Below are 13634 nucleotides of genomic sequence, written 5' to 3' on the forward strand. Positions count from 1 at the left end.
CCTAACAGGGTCCAGATAATGCATGCAAAATGCCCAGCACAGTGCCTGGCAAGTAAAAAGTGAAAGTGAAAGCGTTAGCCCTTCAGTCATGTCCAGCTCTTTGGGACCCTATGGACTGTAGCCCACCAGGCTCCTCTGTCCATAGAATTCTCCAGGCAAGAATACTGGAGTGGGTAGCCATTCACTTCTCCAGGGAATCTTCCCCACCCAGGGATTGAACCCAGGTCTCCTGCACTGCAAGCAGATTCTTTACTATCTGAGCCACCAGACACGTAAAAAGCACTCAGTAAATGTTAGCTATTAATAGGAATCGGAGCTCAATATCGGTTTGTGGAACTAAGCCCTTGAACTTCCCCACCGGGGTCTTGTCTGTCTATTCAACCTATGTATTCTGCTACCTAGCACAATGCTCCACACACAATTTAGAGCTCAATAAAAAAAAGTCAAGGTATTTAAGAAAATGAAAGTATTTGCAGCTGTAAAATGAAACAGCTAGCTTAGAAAATCCCCGAGCTCCTCCCCAGCTGAGCCAGACTAGGATTCCAGGGGGATCCCAGGAGCCCCACGCAAATGGTGAGCTCTCCCAGGCCCACACTGGACCATCCTATCTTCCTCTATGGGCGTGCATGCACGCCTTCCGACTCTTTGTGACCCTATGGACTTTAGCCCACCTAGCTCCTCTGTCCATGGGGATTCTCCAGGCAAGAATACTGGAGTGGGTTGTTGTGCCCTCCTCCAGGGGATCTTACCAACCCAGGGATGGGACCCACGTCTGTCTACCTGCATTGGTAGGCAGGTGCTTTCCCACTAGTGCCACCTGGGAAGTCCTCTTCTATGGGCAGGGGTCCTGAAAAACATGGGCAGATGTCACTAGGTCCACCTTGGTGGCAGGTCTGGCAGAAGAGGAAGAGGGGGCCAGATTCTGTGTGGGCTCCTGGTGGGCATCTATGCAGGGAACTGGGCCCAACCTCTGCCCAGCTACTTGGCAGGAGGCTGGGACTGTTCCAGGGCCCATGAAGGGTAACTGGAAGGCCCATAGATGGTAACTGGAACAATCTGAGGCTGAAGTTACATTCTCTGATGACAGCAAGTTGCCTCCCCACGACCCTTCCTGACTCTGGGTCTGTCTTCTCCATAAGATGAGCAAAAAATGCCTACGTTTTTATGCAGCATATCTTATCACAGCTGTAATCAATTACAAGCTTAGTGTCTGCCTTCCCCCCACCCCCAGAACGGAAGTTCCATGAGGACAGGCTAGGTCTGTCTTGCTCACTGTTTTGAGCAGTGGCTTGACATCAGAAATATGCACCATCTCTTGTAGGGACAGAGGGAGGGAAGGAGGGAGGAGGGGAAACTGAGTGGGCCAAGGGAGACTAGATTCTTATTACCGAAGGGTTGTAGGTGGCAGGGGGTGGAGAGAAGACCCAGAATACCATGCCCAGTCTCCAGAGGAGGCCAGGAGAGTGGGTTGAGATTGCTGATCCACATCTTGGGGACAGTGGGTCCTCAGCTCAGAAAAGCAAACTTGTGTTTGTCCTCTGGACTCCTCTTTCCAAGCTCTGGGGCCTTTCCTTGGGGGGGGAGGTGGGCAGAGGTGGGAGACCTCCCTGCCCCCACCCCCCATTCCTCTACCCCAGCAGGGTCTCAGGAGGTAGTTTGTTTCCCCCTTTCTCCCGCACAAATCTTGATTGCTGGCTCGCCTCTCAGTGGGATGGTTAATAAGCCCTTGGGTGACATTAATTGCTAGCAGGCATTAGGGGCCTAATGAGAATCGCCTGCCTTGACGACTCCAGCACCTTCCATCCCCAGGGCCTCCGAGGGCCAGTCCAGCCCGCCCCACGCTGCACCCCCGGAACTCCAGACAGATGGGGGGGCGGCTGTGGGGGCCCCCCGCAGGCCCCAGTACTGAGCTGAGGAGCCACAGCCAGCAGGCGGGGAGGAGGGAGGCTTCTAAGAACTGTTCGAGCCCATTTTCCAGACAGGAGATGTCACTTTTCTAGATGAAAAGGACACTCACCGTGTCCGAGGTCTAGGACCAGTCGAGCAGATTGAGGGACAGAGGGGAAGCACCCCAGGGGGACTTGCTCTGCCTGCCTCTACCCACACCCTCAGTCAGGATGGGTGAAGAAGTTTGGGGGGGGGGTGACCCTAAAGGTCCATACACCACCGCTCCCTCCTGGAAAGAGCTATGTCCATAGGACTGAAGACCCTCTTCCTCCAGAGTAGAGTGGGACTGAGACCCAGCCCTTGGAGGGTTGGGGTTTGATTCCCAGCGAGACTATAAAATCATTTCTATTGATCCGATGCCTGGCTGACAGCTGACGGTTGACTTGTCTGGTCTGATCTGGGTTGCGCTCTAATGGAACCAGCCTGATGGTGAGAGAGAACGCCATCCCAGCCCCCCTCCCCACCCCCATCAGCAGGTGCCTGGGCGAGTGTGCAGAAGGGCAGTTTCCCACCCCCACCCCACGTCCCTTTAAAGGTTTGCAAAACAAGTTGTGGGAAGGCACGTTCCCTCCTCTCCGCGCCCCCTCCAACCCCAGCACCGTAGAGGTTTTCCGGGACCGGTGCCCCGGACACCATCCCCAAACGAAGCTGGGCGCCGCGGCCCGGCTGATTCCCACCCGGGGCTCCGGAGAGACCCCACGCCCAGACTCTGCGGGTGCAGATAGGGTACCCTCGCCCCGCGCCTCTGGCCGAGAGGCTGCAAAACAGCTCTGGCGCCCGGCGAAGAGCGAGCATCCTTTGAAAAGGGACAGCGGGCGGCTGCGGTTGGCGTCTACCGGGGGCGAAATGCGGCCGCCGCAGGCGGCCGGCGGGCCCCACTCGGGTCCCAGCGCTAGCCTACACTGGGGAGGAAAAAAATAAAACCTAAAACAGGGGATAGCGGAATCGCGAGGTCGGCCCTCGCCCAAGTCTCATTAAGAGGAGCCGCGCGCGCCCCCAGGCTGGGAATGCGGAATGGACACGTGGACCAGGGAGGGGGAGTTCGGGCGGAGGTGGGGGGGTCTCCGTGGCGCGCGAGTCGTGGGCCGCGCGCTCCGAGGCCACGTGACCACGGGGAATCTGGGAGGGGAGGGGAGCGGAGCGAGCGCGCCCGGCTCGGCGCCCGCTGCCGCCGCCCGGGTGGGCGCTCGATCCCGGACGGGGGAGGAGGGCGGGCGAGCGCTAGTGTGTGTGTCTCTCTCGAGTCATTTACGGCGGAGCAGCCGGCGCGATCGCCGAGGAGGCGGCGGCGGCTGTTTCGTGCAACTGTGGCTCCCCCACTCCGCCCCACCTCCTCTTCCTTTTTGCTCCTTGATTTTTCTTCTCCCCCCGCCCCCCCAACATTCGTCCCTGGGGAGCCGGCCCTCCTGCCGGCACCTCCTCTCCGCTTGGCCCGGTAGGCACCAGCTGCCGCCTCCCCGGCCGCGGGCTGCGCCGGCGCCCGGTGCCCTGGCCCCTGGCGTGGCGCCCGAGTCTCGCCGCCCGCAGCCCAGCCTGGCGCGGCGCTCAGCTCACCCAAACTGACTCGGCGAGAGGGAGAGAGAGCGCGAGCGGATGCCCGGCTGCACCGAGACCTCGGGCGTCCGGGGGCAGGGCGGGGGCGGCGGGGAGAAGGAGGCGTCGGAGACTCTGAACCCCGGAAAAGTTCAAGGTTTGTGCAGGCTCCCCCGGGGAAGGCGAGGAGCGCGGCGGAGCAGCGCGCCCCTCGGCTGAGACAGCGAGACCCGGGAGGAGAGGGAGGCGACCCGGGGTTGCCGCGGGTTGGCCGAGCCCCTCTCCATCCCACTACGCTCGCGGCCAAGAGGCTGGAGTCGGCGCCCGAGGCAGGAAAGGCTGGGCTCGGGCACTGTAGCCCGCCTTCCTGCTCCGTAGCTTCTCCAAACCCCATCTCCATGGGGCAGCTCGTTCCGGCTGCCCCACCCTCGCCCCAGCCGCGGTGCCGCTGCCCGGGCAGGCGGCGCTGAGCCTGCCTGTGTGGAGCCCGGGCCCTGGTCGAGACTGGAGGGAGCGCCAAGCAAGGGAGCTCGGCGAGGGGACCAGCCGCTGGCCGCCCACCCCGGGGTCCTCGGTGCGGGCGTTGTCTAGGGTCGTGGCGACCCGCGCTGCCGGTCTCAGCACTGCACGGAAACTTTTCCTTCTCTAGATGGATTAAAGTTGCTTGGATTTTCTCTTTCATTGCGAAAGAAATTATTCATTTGCGCCTAACCTGGGATTTTTATGCTGGAGCTGCTGCTGCTGTTGCAGGCTGTTCGGGAGGAAGAAAGCCGCGCTATCCATGTGGGGTTACTACCGAAGCCGAGGAAACTGGGACTTGCTTTGGAAATCTACACCCTCCAGCTAGTTCGGATTCGAGCTGGGCCGCGGGGCTGGGGAAACGGACACTGGGCTCTCGGCAAGCCTGCGAGACGCTAGTGGCCACCCGGCCCGGGGACCGCACGTGCGACTCCCCCCCTACTAGCCGCACTGATCCTGCAGGGGGCACCAGACGGGGGGAGTTAGAGGCTCCTCCCGCCCCGAGCGGCGCCCCCACCAGTTCCGAGGGTGTAGCCGGCGGCGCCTGGGACGCCCCCTCCCCTCAAAGTGCCCCCGAATTGCACTCCCTGGCCCCGGGAGCCTCAGCAGAAACAGCCGGACGCCCACGGCCACCTGAAGTTGGATGTGACCAAGCCCAGCCTGGGACCAAGTCGTCGTCGACCGCTGCCCCCTGCCGCCCCCTCCTCGGCCGGCCATGGCCCCAGGGATGCCGGGCCGCGGCGGCGCCGCCCTGCTCTGCCTCTCGGCGCTGCTCGCCCACGGTAAGTGTCGCGGCGCGGACTCGGGAGTGAAGATGCGGCGGGGACCGCTGGAGCCGGCAGACAGGAGCCTGGAGAAGACGAACCCCCACCCCCTGGACTCGCAGCCGCGGCTCCCAGCTTAGCATCTCGGGCTGCAGCTCGAGTTACCTCTAGCCCCCGCAAACCCTTTGGCGGGAGCGGAGGCTGCGAGCCCCGCCCTGGGGGCCGAATCCGGCCCCGGAAAAGGGCGGGAGGGTGGGGGGTGTATCCCTCCAACCCTCTCCGGATTAGAAAGAAAGGTCCAAACCCGGGAGTCTTGGGGGCGTGTCCACCCACGGAAATCTAAAGGGACCCGAGGGATCCGCCGGATCGCGTCCGGGCCACCCCTCCTGTCGCTCCCAACCTGGCAGCCGGCGGGGCCCCGGGGGGCTGCTGGGGTCCACGGGGATCGTGTCTACCCCTCCACTGGCGCGCAGCCGGGTGCGGGGCCGCGCCGCCCACTGCCTCGCTCCCTGCGGCGGTGTTGGAGAAGGGGAGTGGACTGACAGGGGCCCGGGGAGCCGCGGGGACTCGCCCGCCCGCCGTCCTGTGAGCTGCATCTAAATGGCCGGCTGAGCCCAGCCGGAGGGCGGGGGTCTGGGCCGCGGGCGCAGGCCGGGCCGGCGGGCGGAGGGAGCCGGCTCCGTGCTCGCTCGCTCTCGCTCGGGTTCTGCAATCTGTTGCGTCTGCTCCCCAGGCTCGCCTCGGGCTCCGCGGTAAAGGGGGTGGGAGAGGGAGGAGCCGGGGTTGGCGCGCTTTGGCAGTGGGACAGCAGGGATACGGATGGGGGCCCGAGGGTCGCGGAAGAGTACCCCTACCCCCGGAGTGGGAGCTCAGATCCGACGGAAGGAGGCTGCAGCGGGCCTTACGCAAGCTGGAGGCGCTCCAGGAGGTCAGGGGCGCTGACCAAGCGGGGAGGGAGAGAGCTGGAGGTGGGGAGGAAGAATGAAGAAAGAGAGGCTCCGACCCCTCCCAACGGGAGACGAGCGGAGCTGGGACACACTTAGCCAACCGGCAAGGGGGTGGGGGACCTGGTTGCCCCTCGCCTCGCGGAGGGGTGAGCCTGGCCAGCCTGGAGAGGGGCTAGGATAGAGGGGGCGGAGGACCATCCGCAAGGGCGGAGGACCATTCGTGTGCAGCGCTCAGCTTTTGCCGACGTCGACGCGGTTCTTAGGAACCTGACCAGACTGGCCGTGAGCGCGGTCAAGGTCTCTAACCAGCGGCCTCTCTTACCCTGAAAGAATAAGAGGAATAGGCTCTGGGAATCTAGGGTCCTGAGGCTAGGAGTGGGTGGGGAACGGTCTGACTTCCCTCTACTAGTAGATTGATCCTCCCCGGCTTCAGGGGACGAGGGTGGCTCGGGGTGGGGGGCTATTTTGCGTTCATTTCACCAAGAACAGCCAACCTCGGTGCTTTAACAGAAGAATGGGCTGGGGGAACGCAGCTGAGAACCAGAAATCTCTCGGGCTTTGCGTGCAAGATTGGGGGGCGGGGTGCAGATGGGGAGGAGACCTCTGGATGTCTGAGCACTGGAACCACGGGGGTTGTGCTTGTGACCTGATCCCAGGGAATTTGGGGTTGCAGTAGAAAGGAAACACAGCTCAAGGCTGGGTCTAGGCATGGTTCTGCCCCCACCCTCTGTGTCTTACTACCAGAATTCTCCTCCAAAAGCCCAGCGAGGGTCTTACCTCCAGGCAGCTCAGACACTCTCAGTAGGTTCCCATGTGCACCCTCCTCACCCCTGAGCCTCCTATTAAAGATTCTTTGGCCTCCCTCACCTGCCAGAATCTCACCTGCTTCCTAAAACCCAGCTCCAGTAGGGCCTCGGTGTCCTGGCTTTGCTTCTCTTGGAGTAAATCTATCTACCTTAGCTTCTCCTTAGATATCGGTGTCTTCTCTGTGCTCAGCTCGTTATGGAGTAGTGGAGGCAGGTGGTGGGCTTTTTCTGCCTTGTCCCCCACACTGCCAGGGTTTAGCACAGTGCCCGGGACACTCAGGGCCCTGGGTGGACAGGTGATTTGTTGTTGACCAGTCACTAAGTCGTGTCCGACTCTTCGCAACCCCATGGACTGTAGCCTGCCAGGCTCCTTTGCCCTTGGGATTCTCCAGGCAAGAATACTGGAGTGGAAACATATACACTAACATATGTAAAATAGGTAGCCAGTGGAAACTTGCTATACCACTCAGGGAACTCAAACTGGGGCTTTGTGACTACCTAGAGGGGTGGGATGGAGTGGGAGGTGGGGCGCGAGGCTCCAGAGGGAGGGGACATGTGTATACCTGAGGTTGATCCGTGTTGATGTATGGCATAAACTATCACAATATTGTAATTATCCTTCAACTAAAAATAGATTTTAAAAAAGAGAAAAACAATGTGGACACATTTTGCTAAGAAAAGAATACTGCAGTGGGTTGCCAATTCCTTCTCCAGGGCATCTTCCTAACCCAGGGATCAAACCCTAGCATCCTGCCTTGGCAGGAGGGTTCTTTCCCACTGCCACCAGGGAAACCCTAGACAGGTGGTTAGAAGGAAGCAATTTGAGGAGATGGAGCAGGGTCCCCACATGGAGCAGGCATTTCCCCCTCCTGGTTTTCTGTCTCCCTTTCCAAGTTTCTTCCCTGAATCCCCATCCCATGCCTCAGTCTCCGCTTCCTTAGGGGAGGGTACCAGCAGATACTCAAAGTTTGGGAACCACCCCCAGATGGATAAGGCCAAAGAAGTTCCTCCCCCCGTAATATCATCTCCCCTGGGCCTTCCTCCTTCAGGAATACCTAACACCTGCCCACCAGAAGCATGCCTCTATCAGGAAACGGGTACATGGATTTAGTCTCATTTCAAACTCACTCTTGGTTGAGTTCGGGGCTCTTTGAAGATGCTGGGGTGGAGGTGGGGGTGCAATGGCAGATTTCATGCCTGGCAGGCTCCTGAGGCCACAGGGCTCTGACCACACAGCCAGACTGGGAGCCAAACAGCCTGGGTTTCTGACTCTGGCACCATCGGGTGGGGTGACCTTGGGCTGCCTCCCTCATGTCCCCCATCTTTCCCAAGCAGTGTGGCCTCTGACCCATCCCTCCCCTCCTCACTGTCTGTCAAGACTCCCGGGCCAGTGACGTCTGTGAACAGCGTCCTGCCACCTTTCAGGGCCCAGCTCAGCCCCAGGGGTGGCAGTCCCTACACTGCTGTCACCGTCAAGCCTTCTGCCAGAAGCCATCTGAGAAGGCCACTTCCCTGCATCTGGTCCCTGGGGAGGCCTTCTGCTCCGTTTTTAGTTTGGATAGGAGTTTAGTGAGGCATGGTGGTGGTTTAACCTATTCAAGGACTGATTATGTCAGCTTCCCTCTCAGTAGCCCTCACTGGTTCCCCACTGCCTGTATGATCAAGGATACACTCTTTGCTTTCTTAACATACAAAGCGTTTTCTGTTCATGTCTCAATTTACATCTTCACTTCTGTGGTACTGTCCTCTCTTCATCCTCCATGCATCTTATGAGGTATCATTCTTCTCACCTTACTGCCTTTCTGCTTTTGCACCCACCAGCCCCTCTCTATCTGGAATACCTTGCCTTCAGAAAGCCTTACCTTGCCTTCAAAGCCCAACTGAAATGTCACCTCCTCCAGGGAGTCTGCCTAGGTTACTCCTTGGCTTCTCATCAGCAGCATCAAACCCCCAACAGAAATAACTGGTCTCTTTCTGGTGCTGCTTTGGCCCCTCATGCCACCTTCCCAGCACTCCTCAGGGACAGCAGTGTGTGTGTGAAGGGTATGTGTGGACATATTTATGGTCATATTTATATGTGTACCCCTCCGCATCCCCACATACTTGCATTTAGGGCAGGAGCCATGTCTTGTTTTGGCCCCACTCTCCAGTGGTGGGAAGACAACTCTATTGTGGGGCCCTCACAGTATTAATTGCACCTGGAGCTCTGGGGTGTGGAGCATAAGAGGGCAGAGGGAAGAGACAGAGACTCCAAGAAGAGAGTCAGGGGGTGGGGCAGGACTGTGCCACACCCCTTAAGTGGCACATACAGGATACACATGTCTGGGGTGACGTTATATAACACAGATGTGAAGGTAATGTCTCATGATGCTCTGAATACGTGATCTCAATCACCTTTGTGGTCACCAGCCCAGCTTCTCCTCGGTCTGTGCCTGTGCTCTCCCCACCCCACTGATCACCCAAGCTCTGGGCCCCTTTGGAGATGCAGGAAGGACATGGCAGGAGGACAGGGTCACTGCTGGCCTTGGGAGGCTCCCTCGCTACTGGAAGTGAGACATGGTGCTCCCCTGCACCCCCCAGCACACACACCCATCTTCCAGGCCACATGGAGCCCTACACAACACAGCCTTAGTTAATGTTTAAGACCAGTAGGTGGGGATGTGTTATAAACTTGGTGGCAGAAAATGAGCTTTATTGGAATCCATTCTGAAGATAGCTCAGTGCTTGGCTGCAGGAGGTAAGGCCACTTTGGAATACCAGGGCGGGACCTCGGCACCTCCTAGGTCCTCAGTGGGGGCCTGTCTGAAACCGATAGACCCCCAAGCCTGAGATCAGTTGTAAGTACTTGTGATGCTGCAGACTCTGAGACCTAGAGAGGCACCAGGGCAGAGGGATGGAGTGGCCGGGGGAGGGGGTCTCTCTCTGTTGCCCTGCCCACAATGATGTCCATTCACAGCCCTGAAACTAAAAGAGATCACAGAAACTGCAGTCCAGCCCTCGTGTGGAGGTGGAAATGGACACTCGGGGAAGGACCAGCCAAGGTCATCCTGCCAGTTCATTCTGGAAGCAGAACCAGCACCGGAGTCCAGCTTTCGAGACTGGCAGTCTGCTCCTGACCCCTCGGCAGAAGTTCCATCTCCTCTGTCATACCCTCTGTCTGTGGCTTTGGCTTCATGCAAAGATACACTTCCAGCCTCAAGCTAGCCTCGGGTCCCACACAGTCAAGATAATCAATCACCAGTAGTGTTAATAAACCTTGCCAAGTACTCCAGAGGGCACATGGATGGTCTCAAAACCTAGTCGTCAACTCCTTTTCATGAACTTGAAGTCCAGTTGGGGAGAGGAGAAAAAAGACTCTGATTCTGACATTCGAGGCAGTCTGGAATCAGAGTCCCCAGGATCCAACAGATAAGGCTTCAAATCCGGACTTGGTCATCCACCTGCTGTGTAGCCACAGGACAGTCACTCCCACTCCAAGTCTGGTTTTTTTCTCTGCCGAGTGAGAGCAGGTGATGCCCACCCTGCCCCCTTCCAGTTCACTGGCTGTGCCACAGAAAAGCCTCTGGTCACCTCCCTGGTCTTCCCGTCCTTGGAGACCAGCCACAGATGCTAACAACTGGATATGATTCTTCCTCTCTGTCCCCTCCCCAGGTCTTCTTTACTTCTTCCTTGCCAGTGCTCAGCACAGAATTTTAATAAGAGATTAATGAACCAGTTGTGGGTTTGTTGTTTTTTTTTTTTTTTTTTTGAAAATAAATTTTTTTCTACTTTCCTGCTCTGTTTTTTTAAATGAAAAGTGGGCCTCCTTATCATCAATTCAGCTGGCGATGCCATACTCCAGAGGTCCCCAAGGATGGGGCAGTGTATCAGGGAGCGTCAACACTCAGCCAGCTACTGCATCCATCTCCAGAGGACCAAGAGGCTGCCAGGGTAGGGAAGGATGCCCTAAGACAGGTGTGGCCTCGTGGGAGGCAGGCTGAGGGTCCAGAAGTCATTATCTCCTTTCCTCTGCTGTGTTCACCCCTTTCTGATCCACCACCACCTCCCCAGCTCCGCCTTCCCACACCTCCGCCCCAGGCCCTGCTGGCTGGCAGACAACCCAGCAGGATGAAGTGGAAAATGGAAGCAATTACCTGGATATTCAATGCTTGTTGCACAAATGAATGAATGCAAGAATGAATAATTCAGTGCAAAAAAAAAAAAAAAAGGTAATTGAAGAAAAAAAATTTTTTGTCCAAATTATCTAGATAATTATCTGCCTTTGCAAAGTTCTGCTTTTTATCAAACTTGAGTCCTTTCTGCTTCATTCTTGCCCACACTTTTTTTGGCCCATGAGGGTGAACAACTGGTTACTCTCTTCTCTTGTGTGACATCCTGGTCCGTACAAGCTGTAGGGAAGTGGGCAGGCTGTGGCTTGCTGGAGGAATTTCTCAGCTTGTGTCTGTTTCCTGAGCCCGCCATTTACGATCCTTGGGGCTAGGAGAGTCACCTGGATAGAGGATGATGCTCAAAATGGTCCAGGTTCTCAGAGGCATCTCATCCAAGGATCCAGGTCTGAACATCATCAGACCCTATAGGACGGGCCTCTCACTCTGGGAGAGAACAGGCAGCCAGGGCACCCTTAAGCCTGACCCCCTTCCCACGGACACTGCCCCGGAGGTGGTCAGCTCTTAAACAGAATCAGCCAGAGTGACAACCTCACTGCTATTCGGGGGAAAGAGGGGAGATGATTCCTGCTCACAGGCAGTGCCTCCTATGGCAAGGGAGACAGTCTCATCTTCAGAGAGGTCCCAGTCTGATGAGGAAGGCACCAATGTGATGAGGGAGGCCCCTGTCTGATGGGAGAGGCACTGCCCCAGCCCTCAAGGATGACCTTTGTCCTCCTGCACGTTGAGGGTCCAATGGTGAGAAACAAGATGACCTCGTTGGCCCAGCAGTTGTAGGACACCACTTTTCAGGCCTCCCTTCTTCCCCCCAGCCTCCAAGGCTGTTGAGGAGCCTGGCTCAGGGCCAGAAGCAAGTGTATTTTTGGCATCTTGGGACAGATGATGCTGCAGACTTGTCACGGCAGGAGAACGGTGTTGGTGGGAGCTGGCAGTGCAGTGCGCTCAAACGCACGCCCACACGGTCATGGGCACTCACCCGGACGCTTGAGGGTCCCAACAGTTCTTTGAAGTTTAGCTTCGCGATCTCATTTGATTCTCCTAGCAGCCGCCAGGTAAAGACAACAACCATGATCCCATTTTACAGAGGGCAAAGCTGATGCTCAACGGAGTCCTGGCCACACCAACTCTTGCCATCAGGTTTTCTGACCCTGAATATGGAGGTCTTCTTGCCCTACCCCCCTGTTTCATGCATACGGGAATCAGCCCAGACGGACTGACGGCCACATGCCCATGTACTTGACCCAACTCAGCTCTCCAGTCCTTTAAATGAGTCACATTCTTTTTCACGTCACAGCCTTTGTACATCCTGTTCCCTCTGACCAGAACACTCTCCCACCCCATCTCCTACTCAGCCTTCAGGCTCAAGTGTATCCACACTTCCTCCTGGAAGCCCACCAGATTCTGAGTTGAACACAGACCCACCAACCCTGCCACCCTTTCATTTTGCCTTCTTTGTAAACTGCATTGCCTGGCCTCCCTGATGGCTGCAAACTTGGATGGACCTGGAAGGTATGGACCACTTGCCTGCTGCTGTGTCCCCTGGGGGCTATCAAGCTGTTAGGAATAAAGTAGGCATTTAACGTTTGGTCAGATGAGTCAGTGATCATACAGTCACTCAAATACATGTGGCAGAGACCTCTTCCTTGTCTCTCAGCAAGTATTCAGCTAGTGACTACTGTTCTAGGTACTTGGACTTAATCCATGAATATGGCAAAGAGTCCCGTACTCCTGGAGCCTTTATTCCTAGGCAGGTGGAAGAGAGGCAGATAGTAAGTAATAAATGTGAAAGTGCAAGTCTCTCAGTCATGTCTGAATCTTTGTGACCCCATCGACTGTACAGTCCATGGAATTCTCCAGGCCAGAATACTGGAGTGGGTAGCCTTTCCCTCCTCCAGGGGATCTTGCCAACCCAGAGACTGAACCCAGGTCTCCCGCATTGCAGGCAGATTCTTTACCAGCTGAGCCACTAGGGAAACCCAAGTAATAAATACATACGATAAATAAATTATATGATGTGTTAGAAGACAATGAGAACCAAGGAAAATAAGAAAAAGGTAGGGTATGGGAATTGGGGATTCCAATGTGTGTGTGCGCATGTGTGTGAGTCTGTGGGAAGAGGTTGTGCAGTATTTAAACGAATGATCACTTGATTAAGTGTCATTAAGCAGACATGAATGAGGCAAGAGAACAAACTAAGCGAACGCCTGAATATCACACTGGGACCAGTCCTAGGGCAGGGCTGAGTACCATTCCAGACAGCAAGGAGGCCAGAGGGGCTGAGCACAGGGGAGGCGTTGTGGGCTGGGGAGGGTGCAGGGAGGCTAGGGGAGCGGGGAGGCCCTTGGGAGAAGATGAACTGGTAAGCTGAGTGAAATGGGGAGCCATAGCAGGCTTTGGAGCAGGAGTGACCTGAGCTGCTGGGAGCTGCAAGCTTGCAGAGCCCCAGACCTGTGGGGGTAGAGACCCCACCCCAGGCGCCACAGAGGGGTACCTTCCTCAGCTCTCTTTATAGCCCCTTGCCCCTCACCATCCTGGCTGTGACTGTCTTTCCTGCCTTCCTGTGGCCATCCCGTCAGCAGGACCACGGTGTGCAGGGGGCAGGCTGCTGCAGAGACCGCCCAACGATTGGCAAGGCTGGCTTCCAGACGCGTCCGGCCAAATTAGCAGCCTATTCCGTGGGCTCAGGCCTCCTGTCTGTAAAATGGGGCTACAGCCAAACCCAGTCAGCCTGGATCTCTGAGAAGTCCCACGGGTGGCTCCAGATTACCTGTTGCTTTGACCTCCCCCCTCCCCCGCCCCGCCTGACCCTGTTGCATGTCTGCCGGGGTTCAGTCAGTCACCTCCTACTCCCACGTCCAGCCCCCTGCCGCCGCAAGACTGCAGTAGCCCACACCTCTTAGCCAACATGGCGAACTGCCCCCGGGCTAACCCACACTCTCCCCTGACCTGCCT

General features: G+C 57.3%; 1 protein-coding gene across 1 annotated transcript in view; it reads left to right on the forward strand.

Annotated features, from left to right (window-relative positions):
* The first annotated feature begins 3089 nt into the window (after positions 1-3089).
* The window catches only part of TMEM132E (transmembrane protein 132E), a 58850-nt gene continuing 48305 nt past the window's right edge, over positions 3090-13634 (forward strand). The window contains exon 1 of the mRNA XM_043480785.1: positions 3090-4781. Within this exon, the coding sequence (XP_043336720.1) occupies positions 4715-4781 (67 nt within the window). The 5' untranslated portion in view covers positions 3090-4714. The remainder of the gene's footprint in view (positions 4782-13634) is intronic.

This window comes from Cervus canadensis, chromosome 1 (assembly GCF_019320065.1).
Source record: "Cervus canadensis isolate Bull #8, Minnesota chromosome 1, ASM1932006v1, whole genome shotgun sequence".
Lineage (NCBI taxonomy): Eukaryota > Metazoa > Chordata > Mammalia > Artiodactyla > Cervidae > Cervus > Cervus canadensis.